This window comes from Pristiophorus japonicus, chromosome 19, assembly GCF_044704955.1.
Source record: "Pristiophorus japonicus isolate sPriJap1 chromosome 19, sPriJap1.hap1, whole genome shotgun sequence".
NCBI lineage: Eukaryota > Metazoa > Chordata > Chondrichthyes > Pristiophoridae > Pristiophorus > Pristiophorus japonicus.
Genome location: NC_091995.1, coordinates 59,598,592 through 59,617,290, shown reverse-complemented (window position 1 = coordinate 59,617,290; position 18,699 = coordinate 59,598,592). Strand labels below are relative to the sequence as shown.

Below are 18,699 nucleotides of genomic sequence, written 5' to 3'. Positions count from 1 at the left end.
GTTTCTATGAGATCCCCTCTCATTCTTCTGAACTCCAGTGAATACAAGCCCAGTTGATCCAGTCTTTTTTGATATGTTAGTCCCGCCATCCCGGGAATCAGTCTGGTGAACCTTCGCTGCACTCCCTCAATAGCAAGAATGTCCTTCCTCAAATTAGGAGATCAAAACTGTACACAATGCTCCAGGTGTGGCCTCACCAAAGCCCTGTACAACTGTAGTAACACCTCCCTGCCCTTGTACTCAAATCCCCTTGCTATGAAGGCCAACATGCCATTTGCTTTCTTAACCGCCTGCTGTACCTGCATGCTAACCTTCAATGACTGATGTACCATGACACCCTGGTCTCGTTGCACCTCCCCTTTTCCTAATCTGTCACTATTCAGATAATAGTCTGTCTCTCTGTTTTTACCACCAAAGTGGATAACCTCACATTTATCCACATTATACTTCATCTGCCATGCATTTGCCCACTCACCTAACCTATCCAAGTCACTCTGCAGCCTCGTAGCATCCTCCTCGCAGCTCACACTGCCACCCAACTTAGTGTCATCCGCAAATTTGGAGATAATACATTTAGTCCCCTCATCTAAATCATTAATGTACAATGTAAACAGCTGGGGGCCAGCACAAAACCTTGTGGTACCCCACTAGTCACTGACTGCCATTCTGAAAAGTATCCATTTACTCCTGCTCTTTGCTTCCTGCCTGACAACCAGTTCTCAATCCACGTCAGCACATGACCCCCAATCTCATGTGCTTTAACTTTGCACATTAATCTCTTGTGTGGGACCTTGTTGAAAGCCTTCTGAAAGTCCAAATACACCACATCAACTGGTTCGCCCTTGTCCACTCTACTGGAAACATCCTCAAAAAATTCCAGAAGGTTTGTCAAGCATGATTTCCCTTTCACAAATCCATGCTGACTTGGACCTATCATGTCACCTCTTTTCCAAATGCACTGCTGTGACATCCTTAATAATTGATTCCATCATTTTACCCACTACTGATGTCAGGCTGACCGGTCTATAATTCCCTGGTTTCTCTATCCCTCCTTTTTTAAAAAGTGGGGTTACATTGGCAACCCTCCACTCCATAGGAACTGCTCCAGAGTCAATGGAATGTTGGAAAATGACTGGCAATGCATCCGCTATTTCCAAGGCCACCTTCTTAAGTACTCTGGGATGCAGTCCATCAGGCCTTGGGGATTTATCGGCCATCAATCCCATCAATTTCCCCAATACAATTTCCCGACTAATAAGGATTTCCCTCAGTTCCTCCTTCTTACTAGACCCTCTGACCCCTTTTATATCCGGAATGTTGTTTGTGTCCTCCTTAGTGAATACCGAACCAAAGTACTTGTTCAATTGGTCTGCCATTTCTTTGTTCCTAGTTATGACTTCCCCTGATTCTGACTGCAGGGGACCTACGTTTGTCTTTACTAACCTTTTTCTCTTTACATATCTATAGAAGATTTTGCAGTCCGTCTTAATGTTCCCTGCAAGCTTCCTCTTCCCCGGGGTTTCCTTCTCAGTAACTTTGAAGGATCCCGAGGCGCCCGTGCCCTTGATCTGCTTCAGGGAGCCATTTGTCACATTCCTCTTGATACTGAACCTGATCTGGGACCCGCGCTTCACCACATCGACTCATTTGGCCGCCAGAGCCTTCTTTATCGCGGCCAGGGACATCCCCTTGCGATCGCTGCCATCGGCCACAACCTTGAGGATCTGTTCGCCAAACTTGGGACCGGCTGGCTTGGAGCGGGGAGTTGCCATCTTCTTCTTGCTGGGAGCCTTGGTTTGAGCGGCGGCGGCAGGAAGGGCCGTGTCGGCGGCTGCAGTATCAGTCATGTCCGCGACTCTGTGGAAAATCTCTCTGACAGTCAGAGCTGGGTCAGAAATGAAACGAGAGGCGGCGACACAGAGCAACTTAAATGCAGCGAGCGGACGGGGCGGAGACATCCTGCAGTCAGCTCCCCGCCCCTCCAGCCTCTCTGTGTTTCTCTCTCCTCACTAACTCTCCGATTCCAATTCAACTCGGGACCTTCCGATTCCCAGACTGGCCTCTTTCTGACCCCAAGACCGGGATGTTTGCTGTCGAGAAAGTTCCATCCGAATGGAAGGCAGCAATTTCAATTGAAACCCGTTTCATTGCTGCACTGGTCACGCTCTCTCACCCGATCGCGGATATTTTCTGTTTTTCGACTGAAATTTGAAATCAAATCAAACTTTCTGTTTAATTCCCGCTTCAGGCCTGAGCAGGGCAGCAGGGCGATCCTGTGACAGGGAAATCTTTGAATTTTACACAAGAGGGACTCTGAAATCCGGCGATGAGAGCGGACACACAAACACAGTGACATTAGTCTAACCCGCCCGCCCCTTTAACACACTCTCACTCACACAATGTTGAAATCTGCACATTCACAGCACAAACTGTTCCCAGATTTACAGTTCCCAGCACAGGTTTTCCTCTCCGCTCGACTGTGCTGCCGATTCTCAGGTCAGTTGTAGTTTCCCAGCTCAGTAAATGTTCAACACTCTGAGGCCGGCGCTCCTCACAGTGTCTGTTCCCAGATTCAGGGGCAGGAGCCAATCACAGCTGTGGCTGGCTTAACCCATCTCTGCTTTAAGTTGTGATATTGTTCGAGTGCAGAAATATGTTTGACTAACATGAAAATACAAATGATGAGCTCACCGCCCCTGCGGCCTCTCTTTTTCTCTCTGTCCTCCGAAAATGAGGGACATATAACAGTAACTGGTGTCCTATCCATCCCATACTCAACACCCAGAGATGGCTATCAGAGGGAGAGAGAGAGAGAGAGAGACAGACACAGTATCAGTCTTAAACTTCCGAAATGTGTCTCCATCTTAAGCTCAGTAATAGTATTCCATATTTATGTACAGCACCAGCGGAAAAGACAGAGAGGCAGACACTTTGTATCAGTGTCTCCATATTACGCTCAGTAACAGTGCCACACATTCACGTATTGCACCAAAGAGAGAAAAAGAGACATTATCAGTCTTACACGTCCAACAGTGTTTCCACGTCACGCTATATAACAGTATCCGCCTTCACAACCAGTACAAGAGAGAGCGGATAGCAACAGAGAGACAGAGCGAGGGGAGAGGGCTGAGCGAGAGACAGGAGAGTGCGAGGTAGGGCGGTGAGACACAGAAAGACATGCACAGTATCAGTTCCAGATTGACCTGTGAAGTCCCGTTTTATCCTGAAAGTTCCCATTGGAGAGACAGAAGATGCAGTCTCCTCTCTCACTGATATTGTACCAGAGACAGACACATTATTAATCCCACACTGCGGGACAGTGTCAGAGAGTGAGAGAAACAATGGCCCACATTTAACCCTCACCGGCCTGTTGTAATCTCTGCAATCCTGCAGCTCAGGGCCGTTCGGTATTACTCTCAGTGACCGAGTGTTTTACTCTAATTAAACTGATCTCGGACTGTTTCTGTCAGATATTAAATCCTGCACGGTAACAACAAACACTCCCACTCCCTCGTCCCTCCGATGTTGCTGCAGGATTGCTTTGTGAAGACGGGCTCATGGCGAGAAATACCCTGCACGGAATGATCCCAAATTGAGCATCTCCAAGGGACAAGGCTCCCAGCTTTAATCATTCTCTGTCCTTTCCCCCCAGGCCTAGTTCCTTTGCTCAGATTCTCATAAAACTAAATTGGGAAAAGTGCACTTTGATTTTTATAGGCTGAATTAGTGCAGAGAGGTGCGCATGCGCGAATAAGCCCCGCCCCCGTGTCGATTTCCAGTGCGCAGAAGAGCGCATGCGCCCTCCCCTCCCCCAGCCCTGCCTGTGATCGCCATTCACTCAGTGAGCAGAAGAAGATGGTTTAAAACAGCCGGGAATGGAGACACCGCGGCCCCGAGGTAAGGCAGCAGCGCAGCGCTTTGGGAGCGTGTCCGCAGCTGGGCTCAGAGATCGGCATTGAGTCCTGGGGGAGTCGGGGGCTGTGTGTAAGGGGCAGAGTGGACCAAGAACCAGTCTCAGTGTGTGGTGTGAGTGGGGGAAGGGAGAGGCCATTCTCGGGCTGTGTGTGGACAGCGTGTGTCCAGGGTAAGGGAGACAGAATGGGCAGAATCTGCTATTTACAATCTGCTGCTTTCTCTCTCCAAACCAGTCGTGAATGTTCCTGGTTTAGTTCCGTCGGGGGCTGTGTGTAAGAGGCAGAGTGAAGCAGGAACTTGTTCCGGAACATGGAGTGAGTGGGGGAAGGGAGAGGCCATTCTCGGGCTGTGTGTGGACAGTGTAAGGTAACAGAGAAAGTAAACCACCTCGCTCTTTCAAATCATTACTGCTTTCTTTCCCCAAATCAGTAGTGAATGTTCCTGATTCAGTTCCAATCTCACCGTGTCTGTTCTTCTTGGACAGTGAGCAGTGGAAACACAGCCGGACAGTGAGCAGTGGAAACACAGCCTGACAGTGAGGATGTGGGGAGTTTCACAAAGTGCATCTATTGCAGGCACCAGGAGAGGAGTGTGGGAGAAGATATTTTAAAGACCGCTTATATTGTTTCGGTGAACTGAGTTCTCCAGAACCATGTTGCTGGTGATCGAGAGATACATTGTCGCTCCCTCAGGTACATCATATTCTCCCCTGCATCCATATCTTAGAACTAATGTTCTCGCCTTATTCTCAGAGCAAAATTCTTCAGCCAGAACAAATGTGATCTTTCTTCCACCCAGAACACAAGGAACCGTGCAGGCAGCTCCTTCTCACACACAGTAAGTAGATTATCACTCACAGACCGCAGAGAGACAGAACTGGCCTCAATCCTATTGTCACAGGCAGCAGAAGCTGTCAGTCCCACAGTGATCCGAAGTGGCAGAGTTACATTGTGAATCTTACAACCACATGGAGCAGTAGAATCAGATGGACACATACAGCGCAAAATACACACTCACACACCAGGAATGGAAAGATACATAGAAACATAGAAAATAGGTGCAGGAGCAGGCCATTCGAGCCTGCACTGCCATTCAATATAATCATGGTTGATCATGCAACTTCAGTACCCCACTCCCGCTTTCTCTCCCTGATCCCCTTAGCTGTAAAGGCCAAATCTAACTCCCTCTTAAATATATCCAACGAACTGGACTCCACTACTTTCTGTGATAGAGAATTGCACAGGTTTACCACTCTCTGGGTGAAAAAGTTTCTCCTCATTTCAGTCCGATATGGCTTACCACTTATCCTTAGACTGTGACCCCTGGTTCTGGACTTCTCCAACATCAGGAACATTCTTCCTGCATCTAACCTGTCCTGTCATAATTTTATATGTTTCTATGAAATCCCCTCTCATTCTTCTAAATTCCAGTGAGTGTAAGCCTAGCTGATCCAGTCTTTCTTCATATGTCAGTGCTGCCATCCCGTGAATTAATCTGGTGAACCTTCGCTGCACTCCCTCAATAGCAAGCACATCCTTGCTCAGATTAAGAGACCAAAACTGCACACAATACTCAAGATGTGGTCTCACCAAGGCCCTGTACAACTGCAGTAAGACCTCTCTGCTCCTTCACTCAAATCCCCTCACTATGAAGGCCAGCATGCCAGTTGCTTTCTTTATTGCCTGCTGCACCTGCATGCCTACCTTCAGTGACTGATATACCATGACATCCAGGTGTCCTCCCCTTTTACTAACCTGTCACCATTCAGATAATAATCTGCCTTCCTGTTTTTGCCACCAAAATGAATAACCTCACATTTATCCACATTATACTGCATCTGCCATGCAATTGCCCACTCACCTAACCTGTCCAAGTCACCCTGCAGCCTCTTAGCATCCGCCTCACAGCTCTCACTGCCACCCAGCTTAGTGTCATCTGCAAACTTGGAGCTATTACATTAAATTCCTTCGTCTAAATCATTAATGTATATTGTAAATAACAGATCCCAGCACTGAATCTTGCGGCACCCCACTAGTCACTGCCTGCCATTCTGAAAAGGACCTGTTTATTCCCACTCTTTGCTTCCTGTCTGCCAATTGGTTCTCCCTCCATGTCAACACATTACCCCCAATACCACGTGCCTTAATTTTGCATACTAATCTCTTGTGTGGGACCTTGTCAAAAGCCTTTTGAAATTCCAAATACACCACATCCACTGGTTCTCCCTTATCCACTCTATTGTTACATCCTCAAAAACGTCTAGAAGATTTGTCAAGCATGATTTCCCTTTCATAAATCCATGCTGACTTGGACCGATCCTGTCACTGTTTTCCAAATACTCTGCTATTATATCTTTAATAATTGATTCCAGCATTTTCCCCACCACCAATATCAGGCTAACCGGCCTATAATTCCCTGTTTTCTCTCTCCCTCCTTTTTTAAAAAGTGGGTTACATTAGCTACCCTCCAATCCATAGGTACTGATCCAGAGTCCATGGAATTTGGGAAAATTACCACCAATGCATCTACTATTTCTAGAGCCACTTTAACTACTCTGGGATGCAGACTATCAGGCCCTGGGGATTTATCGGCCTTCAGTTCTATCAGTTTCCCGACAAACATTTCCTGACTAATAAGGATTTCCCTCAGTTCCTCCTCCCCGCTAGCTCCTCGGTCCTTAGTATTTTTGGGAGGTTATTCGTGTCTTCCTTAGTGAAGACAGAACCAAAGTATTTGTTCAATTGGTCTGCCATTTCCTTGTTCCCCATTATGAATTCACCTGATTCTGACTGCAAGGGGACTGCATTAGACTTCACTAATCTTATTCTCTTTACATATCTATAGAAGCTTTTGCAGTCAGTTTTTTATGTTCCCTGCAAGCTTACACTTGTATCCTATTTCCCCCTCCTAATTACACCCTTAGTCCTCCTCTGCTGAATTCTAAATTTCTTCCAGTCCTCAGGTTTGCTGCTTTTTCTGGCCAATTTATATGCCACTTCCTTGGATTTGACACTGTCCCTAATTTCCCTTGTTAGCCACGGTTGAGCCACCTTTCCGGTTTTATTTTTATGTCAGACAGGGATGTACAATAGTTGTAATACATCCATGTGATCTTTAAATGTCTGTCATTGCCTATGCACCGTCAACCGTTTAAGTATCATTCGCCAATTTATCCCAGCCAAATCACGTCTCATACCATCGAAGTTTCCTTTAAGTTCAGGACCCTAGCCTCTGAGTTAACTGTGTCGCTCTCTACCTTAATGAAGAATTCTATCATATTATGGTGACTCTTCCCCAAGGAGCCATGCAAAACCAGATTGCTAATTAATCCCCTCTCGTTACACAGGACCCAGTCTAGGATGGCCTGCTCTCCAGTTGGTTCCTCGACATATTGGTCTAGAAAACCATCCCTTATACACTCCAGGAAATCCTCCTCCACAGTATTGCTACAAGTTTGGTTAGCCAATCAATAAAGTCAGCCATGATAACTGCTGTACCCTTATTGCACGCATCCCTAATTTCCTGTTTGATGCCATCCCCAACCTCCCTACTCCTGTTTGGTGGTCTGTTCACAACCCCAACTAACGTTTTCTGCCCTTTGGTGTTTTGCAGCTCTACCCATATCGATTCCGCATCATCCCAGCTAATGTCCGTCCTTACTATTGCATTAACCTCCTCTTTAACCATTAATGCTACCCCCACCTCCATTTCCTTTCTGGCTATCCTTCCTGAATATTGAATACCCCTGGATGTAATGTTCCCAGCTTTGGTTACCCTGGAGCCATGTCTCTGTAATCCCAATTACATATTGTCTGTTAACAGCTATCTGTGCAGTTAATTCGTCCACCTTTTTACGGATGCTTCTCGCTTTGAGACTCAGAGCCTTCAGGCTTGTTTTTTTAACACTCTCTGTCCTTTTAGAATTATGTTGTAATGTGGTCCTTTTTGATACAGAATGAAACCTACAGGCAATTACCAGAAGTTGACAAGTACAGGATAAAATCCACGCTCTCGTATCAGAAACTAACATACAGAGTAAAACACTCATCCACATAGAAACATAGAAAATAGGTGCAGGAGTAGTCCCTTCGACCCTGCACCACCATTCAATGAGATCATGGCTGATCATTCCTTCAGTACCCCTTTCCTGCTTTCTCTCTATACCCCTTGATCCGCTTAACCGTAAGGGCCATATCTAACTCCCTCTTGAATATATCCAATGAACTGGCATCAACAACTCTCTGCGGCAGGGAATTCCACAGGTTAACAACTCTCTGAATGAAGAAGTTTCTCATCATCTCAGTCCTAAATGGCTTATCCCTTATCCTAAGACTATGTTCCCTGGTTCTGGACTTCCCCAACATCGGGAACATTCTTGCTGCATCCTGTCCAGTCCTGTCAGAATCTTGCATGTTTCTATGAGATCCCCTCTCATCCTTCTAAACTTCAGTGAATAAAGGCCCAGTTGATCCAGTCTCTCCTCATATCACAGTCCAGCCATCCCTGGAATCAGTCTGGTGAACCTTCGCTGCACTCCCTCAATAGCAAGAATATCCTTCCGATTAGGAGACCAAAACTGAACACAACATTCCAGGTGAGGCCTCACTACGGCCCTGTACAACTGCATTAAGACCTCCCTGCTCCTAAATTCAAATCCCTAAGCTATGAAGGTCAACATACCATAGAAACATAGAAACATAGAAAATAGGTGCAGGAGTCGGCCATTCGGCCCTTCTAGCCTGCACCGCCATTCAATGAGTTCATGCTTTCTCGCCATACCCCTTGATCCCCCTAGTAATAAGGACTTCATCTAACTCCCGTTTGAATATATTTAGTGAATTGGCCTCAACAACTTTATGTGGTAGAGAATTCCACAGGTTCACCACTCTCTGGGTGAAGAAGTTTCTCTTCATCTCGGTCCTAAATGGCTTACCCCTTATCCTTAGACTGTGACCCCTGGTTCTGGACTTCCCCAACATTGGGAACATTCTTCCTGCATCTCACCTGTCTAAACCCATCAGAATTTTAAACGTTTCTATGAGGTCCCCTCTCCTTCTTCTGAACTCCAGTGAATACAAGCCCAGTTGATCCAGTCTTTCTTGATAGGTCAGTCCCACCATCCTGGGAATCAGTCTGGTGAATCTTTGCTGCACTCCCTCAATAGCAAGAATGTCCTTCCTCAAGTTAATAGACCAAAACTGTACACAATACTCCAGGTGTGGCCTCACCAAGGCCCTGTACAACTGTAGCAACACCTCCCTGCCCCTGTACTCAAATCCCCTCGCTATGAAGGCCAACATGCCATTTGCTTTCTTAACCGCCTGCTGTACCTACATGCCAACCTTCAATGACTGATGTACCATGACACCCAGGTCTCGTTGCACCTCCCCTTTTCCTAATCTGTCACCATTCAGATAATAGTCTGTCTCTCTGTTTTTACCACCAAAGTGGATAACCTCACTTTATCGACAATATACTTCATCTGCCATGCATTTGCCCACTCACCTAACCTATCAAGTCACTTTGCAGCCTCATAGCATCCTCCTCGCAGCTCACACTGCCACCCAACTTAGTGTCATCCGCAAATTTGGAGATACTACATTTAATCCCCTCATCTAAATCATTAATGTACAGTGTAAACAGCTGGGGCCCCAGCACAGAACCTTGCGGTACCCCACTAGTCACTGCCTGCCATTCTGAAAAGTCCCCATTTACTCCTACTCTTTGCTTCCTATCTGCCAACCAGTTCTCAATCCACGTCAGCACACTACCCCCAATCCCATGTGCTTTAACTTTGCACATTAATCTCTTGTGTGGAACCTTGTCGAAAGCCTTCTGAAAGTCCAAATATGCCACATCAACTGGTTCTCCCTTGTCCACTTTACTGGAAACATCCTCAAAAAATTCCAGAAGATTTGTCAAGCATGATTTCCCTTTCACAAATCCATGCTGACTTGGACCTATCATGTCACCTCTTTCCAAATGCGCTGCTATGACATCCTTAATAATTGATTCCATCATTTTACCCACTACTGATGTCAGGCTAACCGGTCTATAATTCCCTGTTTTCTCTCTTCCCTCCTTTTTTAAAAAGTGGGGTGACATTGGCTACCCTCCACTCGATAGGAACTGATCCAGAGTCAATGGAATGTTGGAAAATGACTGTCAATGCAGCCGCTATTTCCAAGGCCACCTCCTTAAGTATTCTGAGATGCAGTCCGTCAGGCCCTGTGGATTTATCGGCCTTCAATCCCATCAATTTCCCCAACACAATTTCCCGACTAATAAAGATGTCCCTCAGTTCCTCCTCCTTACTAGACCCTCTGACCCCTTTACCATTTGCCATCTTTACCACCTGCTGTACCTGCGTGCCCACTTTCAGTGACTGATGAACCATGACACCCAGGTCTCCTTGCATCTCCCCTTTTCCTAATCTGCTGCCATTCAGATTATATTCTGCCTTCGTGTTTTTGCCCCCAAAATGGATAACCTCATGTTTATCCACATTATACTGCATCTGCCATGCATTTGCCCACTCACCGAACCTGTCCAAGTCACCCTGCAGCCTCTTCGCATCCTCCTCACAGCTCACACCGTCACCCAGTTTAGTGTCATCTGCAAACTTGGAGATATTACACTCTAGTCTTCATGTAAATTGTTAATGTATATTGTAAAGAGCTGGGGTCCCAGCACTGAGCCCTGCAGCACTCCACTAGTCACTACCCGCCATTCTGAAAAGGACACTTTTATCCTGACTCTCTGCTTCCTGTCTGCCAACCAGTTCTCTATCCACGCCAGTACATTACCCCCAATACCATGCGCTTTTATTTTGCACACCAATCTCTTGTGCGGGACCTTGTCAAAAACCTCTTGAAAGTCCAAATACACATCCACTGGTTCTCCCTTGTCCACTCTGCTAGTTACATCCTCAAAAAATTCCAGAAGATTCGTCAAGCATGATTTCCCTTTCATAAATCCATGCTGACTCGGTCAGATCCTGTCACTGCTTTCCAAATGCGCTGCTATTTCATCCTTAATGATCGATTCCAACATTTTCCCACTACTGATGTCAGGCTAACCAGTCTATAATTACCCGTTTTCTCTCCCTACTTTTTAAAAAAGTGGTGTTACATTAGCTATCCTCCAGTCCATAGGAACTGATCCAGAGTCGATAGACTGTTGGAAAATGATCACCAATGCATCCACTATTTCTAGGGCCACGTTCTTGAGTACTCTGGGATGCAGACTATCAGGCCCCGGGAATTTATCAGCCTTCAATCCCATCAATTTCTCTTACACAATTTCCCGCCTAATAAGGATATCCTTCAGTTCCTCCTTCTCACTAGACCCACTGTCCCCTAGTACATTCGGAAGGTTATTTGAATCTTTCTTCATGAAGACAGAACCAAAGTATTGGTTCAATTGGTCTGCCATTTCTTTGTTCCTCATTATAAATTCACCTGAATCTGACTGCAAGGGACCTATGTTTGCCTTTACTAATCTTTTTCTCTTCACATATTTGTAGAAGCTTTTGCAGTCAGTTTTTATGTGCCCTGCAAGCTTCCTCACGTACTCTATTTTCCCCCTCTTAATTAAACCCTTAGTTCTCCTCGGTTGAATTCTAAATTTCTCCCAGTGGTCAGGTTTGTTGCTTTTTCTATCTAATTTATATGCCTCTTCCTTGGCTTTAACACTATCCTTAATTTCCCTTGTTAGCCATGGTTGAGCCACCTTCCCCGTTTTATTTTAACTCCAGACAGGGATGTACAATTGTTGAAGTTTGTGATCTTTAAATGTTTGCCATTGCTTATCCAGCATCAACCCTTTAAGTATCCTTTGCCAGTCTATTCATACCGTCGAAGTTACCTTTCCTTATGTTCAACACCCTAGTTTCCGAATTGACTTTGTCACGCTCCATCTTAATAAGGAATTCTACCATATTATGGTCACTTTTCCCTAAGGGGCCTCGCACAACAAGATTGCTAATTAGTCCCTTCTCATTACACATCACCCAGTCTAGGATGGCCAGCTCCCTGGTTGGTTCCTCGACATATTGGTGCAGAAAACCATCCCTAATACATTCCAGAAAATCCTCCTCCACCGCATTGCTACCAGTTAGGTTAGCCCAATCAATATGTCGATTAAAGTCGCCCATGATTACTGCTGTACCTTTATTGCACACATCCTTTATTTCTTGTTTGATGCTGTCCCCAACCTCACTACTATTATTTGATGGTCTATACAACTCCCACTTGCGTTTTCTGTCCTTTGGAATTCCGTAGCTCCACTCGTACCGACTCCACATCATCCAGGCTAATGCCCTTCCTTACAAATGCATTGATTTCCTCTTTAACCAGCAACATCATCCAGCCTCCTTTTCCTTTCTGTTTAGGCTAGAAGGGCCGAATGGCCTACTCCTGCACCTATTTTCTATGTTTCTATGTATCCTTACTAAATGCTGAATATCCTTGGATGTTGAGTTCCCAGCCTTGGTCACACTGAAGCCATGTCTCCGTGATGCCAATCACATCGTATCCGTTAGCTGCTATCTGCGCATTTAATTCATCCAACTTATTCCGAATACTCCTCGCATTGAGGCACAGAGCCTTCAGGCTTGTCTTTTTAACACACTTTGCTCCTTTAGAATTTTGTTGTAATGTGGCCCTTTTTGTTTTTGCCTTGGGTTTCTCTGCCCTCCACTTTTATTATTCTCCTTTCTATCTTTTGCTTCTGCCTCTATTTTATTTCCCTCTGTCTCCCTGCCTAGGTTCCCAACCCGCTGTCATATTGGTTTAACTCCTCCTCAACAGCACTAGCAAACACTCCCCCCAGGACATTGGTTCCTGTCCTGCCCAGGTGCAGACCGTCCGGTTTGTACTGGTCCCACCTCCCCCAGAACCGGTTCCAATGTCCGAGGAATTTGAATCCCTCCCTTCTGCACCACTCCTCAAGCCACATATTCATCTGAGCTATCCTGCGATTCCTACTCTGACTAGCACATGGCTCTGGTAGCAATCCTGATGTTATTACTTTTGAGGTCCTACTTTTTAAATTTAACTCCAAGCTCCCTAAATTTGTTTTGTAGGACTACATCCCGTTTTTTACCTATGTCATTGGTCCCTATATGCACCACGACAACTGACTGTTCACCCTCCCTTTTCAGAATGTCCTGCACCCGTTCCAAGACATCCTTGACCCTTGCACCAATGAGGCAACATTCCATCCTGGAGTCTCGGTTGCGGCCGCAGAAACGTCTAGCTATTCCCCTTACAATTGAATCCCCTATCACTATTGCTCTCCCACTCCTTTTCCTGCCCTCATGTGCAGCAGAGCCAGCCACGGTGCCATGAACTTGGCTGCTGCTGCCCTCCCCTGATGAGTCATCCCCCTCAACAGTACTCAAAGTGGTGTATCTGTCTTGCAGGGTGATGACTGCAGCGGACCCCTGCACTAACTTCCTTGCACTGCTCTTCCTGTTGGTCACCCATTCCCTATCTGGCTGTGTACCCGTTACCTGTGGTAAGACCAGCTCACTAAACGTGCTATTCACGTCACTCTCAGCATCGTGGATGCTCCAAAGTGAATCCACCCGCAGCTCCAGTGCCGCAATGCGGTCCGTCAGGAGCTGGAGGTGGACACACTTCCCGCACACGAGTCTTTATAGGCCTCCTCGAACCCGGACTTGCACTGCTCAACTGCCCGAACTCCTCCTCCGACGAGTCTTTATAGGCCTCACCAACCCCAGACTCGCGCTGCTCAACTGCCCGAACTCCTCCTCCGATGAGCCTTTATAGGCCTCACCGACCCCAGACTCACTGCTCAACTGCCCAAACTCCTCCTCCAATGAGCCTTTATAGGCCTCCTCGACCCCGGACTCTCACTGCTCAACTGCCCAAACTCCTCCTCCAATGAGCCTTTATAGGCCTCCTCGACTCCGGACTCGCGCTGCTCAACTGCCTGAACTCCTCCTCTGACAAGCCTTTATAGGCCTCCTTGACCCCGGACATACCAGAGATGCAGAGTCAAATCCACACTTCCATACCAGACACCCACTATATAAGAAAATAAGAATATAAGAAATAGGAGCTGGAGTAGGCCATATGGCCCCTCTAGCCTGTTGCGCCGTTTAATACAATCATGGCTGATCCGATCATGGACTCAGCTCCACTTCCCTGTCCGCTCCCCATAACCCCTTATTCTCTTATCGGTTAAGACACTGTCTATCTCTCTCTCAAATATATTCAATGTCCCAGCTTCCACAGCTCTCTGAGGCAGCGAATTGCACTGATTTACGACCCTCAGAGAAGAAATTCCTCCTCCCCTCAGTTTTAAATGGGGGGGCTCTTATTCTAAGATTATGCCCCCTAGTTCTAGTCTCCCCTATCAGTGGAAACATCCTCTCTGCTACCACCTTGTCAAGCCCCCTCATAATCTCATACGTTTCGATAAATCACCTCTCATTCATTCTTCTGAATTCAATGAGTGGTGGCCCAACCTCCTGAACCTTTTCTCAACCCTTCATCTCTGGAATCAACCTAGTGAACCTTCTCTCAACTTCCTCCAAAGCAAGTATATCCTTTTGTAAATATGGAAACCAAAACTGCACGCAGTATTCCAGGTATGGCCTCCTCAATAGCCAGTATAACTGTAGCAAGACCTCCCTGCTTTTATACTCCAGCCCCTTTGCAATAAAGACCAAGATTGCATTGGGCTTCCTGATCACTTGCTGTACCTGCATACTAACCTTTTGTGTTTCATGCACAAGTACCCCCAAGTCCTGCTGTACTGCAGCATTTTGCAATCATTCTCCATTTAAATAATAACTTGCTCTTTGATTTTTTTTCTGCCATAGTGCATGACCTCACACTTTCCAACATTATACTCCATCTGCCAAATTATTGCCCACTCGCTTTTGCAGATTATTTGTGTCCTGCTCACACATTGCTTTTTCTCCCATCTTTGAATCGCTAGCAAACTTGGCTACGTTACAGTCGGTCCCTTCTTCCAAGTCGTTAATATAGATTGTAAATAGTTGGGGTCCCAGCACCGTTCCCTGCGGCACCCCACTAGTTACTGATTGGCAAACGGAAAATGAACCATTTACCCCGACTCTCTGTTTTCTGTTGGTTAGCCAATCCTCTATCCATGCTAATATATTAACACCAACCCCGTGAACTTTTATCTTGTGCAGTAACCTTTTATGTGGCACCTTGTCAAATGCCTTCTGGAAATCCAAATACACCACACCCACTTTATCCACCCTGTTGGTTACATGCTCAAAGAATTGCAGCAAATTTGTCAAACTTAACTTCTCCTTCATAAATCCATGCTGACTCTGCCTGACCGAATTATGTTTTTCCAAATGTCGTGCTAATGCTTCTTTAAGATTGAACTCTTCAACATTTTCCCAACCACAGATGTTAGGTTTATAGTTTCCTGTTTTTTGTCTGCCTCCTTTTTAACCGAGTGTGGCTCTCGGGCCCCGGGCAACACCGATCGCAGCTCTCGGGCCCCGGGCAACACCGAGTGCGGCTCTCGGGCCCCGGGCAACACCGAGTGCAGCTCCCGGGCCCCGGGCAACACCGAGTGCGGCTCTCGGGCCCCGGGCAACACCGAGTGCGGCTCTCAGGCCCCGGGCAACACCGAGTGCGGCTCCCGGGCCCCGGGCAACACCGAGTGCGGCTCTCGGGCCCCGAGTCAGAGCCGCCGGGCCCGGCACCAGCAAACCCCGGGGGCAGCACCTCCCCCACACCAGGAAAACAACAACTTGCGTTTATACAGCAGGCCCAGCAATTCCCAGCCGCTCTGTGTCAGGGTGGGCGCTGGATGTGGAAGTCGCTCCCTGGCCTCCTGTGTGGGTCTGTTTGTTGCATCAGTTTGAGCTGGAGTGGAGAAGGGGGAGAAGCTGCTGGGTTTCACCCCCAGTAATTCTGGGCCCAGTGGGAACAACAATTTCCCATGTGGGACTGTCAAGGGAGGTGGGTTCCCTTCCCTGAAGGACAGTACTGACCCAGATGTGTTTTTACGACAATCCGGCAGCTTTCATGGTCACTTTTTTCTAGTGCTGGCCCCACAAATGACAGATTCATTAAGCTCAATTTCACAACCTGCCTTTGTGTTTTTGTGGGTTCTCTCTCACACTCCCTTTTTCCTGTTTGAAATTTATTTTACAGGGTGTTAAAAGGGGAGGATTTGTAGACTGGAAGCTCAAACCAAACATCACCAAGATCTGACAGTCACTCGATCCATTGGGACTGGAATATCATCAGCTTTTGACCATGGAAGCAGAAGGCACTGTTCACAGTGGGGAGAAACGGTACACGTGCTCTGTGTGTGGACAAGGCTTCAGCCAATCATCCAACCTGGAGAGACACAAGCACAGTCACACTGGGGAGAGACCATGTAAATGTGGGGATTGTGGGAAACAATTCAATTACCCATCCCAGCTGGAAATACATCGGCGAAGTCACACTGGGGAGAGGCCGTTCACCTGCTCCGACTGTGGGAAGGGATTCACTCAGTTATCCAGCCTGCTGACACATCAGCGAGGTCACGCTGGGGAGAGGCCGTTCACCTGCTCCGACTGTGGGATGGGATTCACTGCATCATGCAGCCTGCTGAGACACCAGCGAGTTCACACTGGGGAGAGACCTTTTAAATGTTCAGATTGTGAGAAAAGTTTTAAAAGCAAACAGCACCTCCTGACACACCAACGAGTTCACACCGGGGAGAGGCCGTTCACCTGCTCTGAATGTGGGCAGGGTTTCACTCTGTCATCCCACCTGCTGACACACCAGCGAGTTCACACTGGGGAGAGACCTTTTAAATGTTCTGACTGTGAGAAGAGTTTTAAAAGCAAACAGCACCTCCTGATACACCAGCGAGTTCACACTGGGCAGAGGCCTTTTAAATGTTCTGACTGTGAGAAGAGTTTTAAAAGCAAAGAGCATCTGCTGAGACACCAGCGACTTCACACTGGGGAGAGGCCGTTCACCTGCTCCGACTGTGGGAAGGGATTCACTCTGTCATACCACCTGCTGAGACACCAGCGAGTTCACACTGGGGAGAGGCCGTTCAGCTGCTCTGAATGTGGAAAGGGATTCACTCGGTCATCCCACCTGCTGAGACACCAGCGAGTTCACGAGAGGCCGTTCACCTGTTCTGAGTGTGGAAAGGGATTCACGCAGTTATCCGACTTGCTGACACACCAGCGAGTTCATGCTGTGGAGAGACCGTTCCCCTGCTCTGACTGTGGAAAGAGATTCACTAGCTCATCGGTCCTGCTGACACATCAGCGAATTCACACTGGGGAGAGGCCGTTCACCTGCTCCGAGTGTGGGAAGGGATTCATTCGGTCATCCCACTTGCTGAGCCACCAGCGAGTTCACAATTGACTGCAGGGGTTGGATTCTGCTGTTATTGCTGCTGTTAATCACATCCCAGACTGAATTGTGTTCATTCTGACAGTTGGGGTTTATAACTCCTGTAACGCTGATGTTAATAACTCCTGTAACTGTACTGGAGTTTAATATTTGAGATATAGACACATAAATTAGTGTTGCTTTCAACACATTGCTGTGGATTTTTGTCTTTCCCACCTGAGTGTTTAGCATCACCTTGCTGGAGCTGAGAAAGGACAATCTGGGGGGAGGATCTTACAGAGGGAACAGAACTTCAGCCTGGACACAGTCCTTCAGGGCCACACTAAGATCACCTCATACTTCTGAACTCCAAATTGTATAGGCTCAACCTATCGTCATAAGTCAATCCCCTCATCTCCAGAATCTGCAGCAGACATGAGCAAGGACCTGAGGCTTACTAAATGACACATATTTCATTACAGACAAGGTTACACTGGGTGAAATGTTCAGTTAGAACATGAGAACATAAGAAATAGGAGCCAGAGTGGGCCATTTGGCCCCTCGAGCCTGCTCCGCCATTCAATAAGATCATGGCTGATCTGATCATGGACTCAGTTCCACTTCCCTGCCTGCTTCCCATAATCCTTTACTCCCTTAATCGCTCAAAAATCTGTCTATCTCTGCTTTAAATAGATTCAAAGACCCAGCCTCCACAGCTCTTTTGAGCAGAGAATTCCACAGACTTTCAACCTTCAGAGAAGAAATTCCTCGTCTCAGTTTTAAATGGGTGTCCCCTGATTCTAAGACCATGTCCCCTAGTTTTACTTTCCCCTATGAGTGGAAATATCCTCTCTGCATCCACCTTGTTGAGCCCCCTCATTATCTTATGTTTCGATAAGATCACCTCTCATTCTTCTGAACTCCAATGTGCTTAGGCCCAATCTATCTTCATAAGTCAATCGCCTCATCTCCGGAATCAACCTCGTGAACCTTCACTGAACAGCCTCCAATGCAAGAATACCCTTTCGTAAATATGGAGACCAAAATACAGAGTCCATTACAGGCAAAATGCCAAGAAAACCAGCAACACACTGACACCTTAACAGTGTCTCATCGGCCTACAGGCTTTTCTTAAATAGATTTGCTGAGTGGATATAAACTTAAACCAGATTTGCAGGCATGATGCTCTATTCACATATTGAAGGTAGAAGAGACGCTGTGGGGTACATGCTAAGTCCAGTAGCTGAAAGTGATTAACAGACTGGGTTTTGTGTTTAGTGATCCTGGGCATGTTACCAATACCAGCAAAATCGAAGCCCATGGAATAACGGGGACAGTGTCAGCATGGATACAAAAGTGGCTAAGTGACACACACAAAGTAGTGGTGAACGGTTATTTTTCAGACTGGAGGAAGTGGTGTTCC

The 18,699-nt window shown here is 46.9% G+C and overlaps 1 protein-coding gene across 4 annotated transcripts; it reads left to right on the top strand.

The window, feature by feature from the left end:
* The first annotated feature begins 3,799 nt into the window (after window positions 1-3,799).
* On the top strand, window positions 3,800-17,483 carry LOC139229890 (zinc finger protein 256-like). 4 transcript variants are annotated; one of them, XM_070861520.1, is made up of 3 exons: window positions 3,800-3,897; window positions 4,668-4,752; window positions 16,089-17,483. In XM_070861520.1, the coding sequence occupies exon 3, from the start codon at window positions 16,194-16,196 to the stop codon at window positions 17,307-17,309; it is 1,116 nt and encodes a 371-aa protein (XP_070717621.1). In that variant the 5' UTR covers window positions 3,800-3,897; window positions 4,668-4,752; window positions 16,089-16,193; the 3' UTR covers window positions 17,310-17,483. The 4 variants fall into 4 exon arrangements, with proteins under 4 accessions (XP_070717621.1, XP_070717623.1, XP_070717624.1 ...); XM_070861522.1 differs by lacking the exon at window positions 4,668-4,752 and adding an exon at window positions 4,400-4,607; XM_070861523.1 differs by lacking the exon at window positions 4,668-4,752.
* Window positions 17,484-18,699: the final 1,216 nt, after the last annotated feature.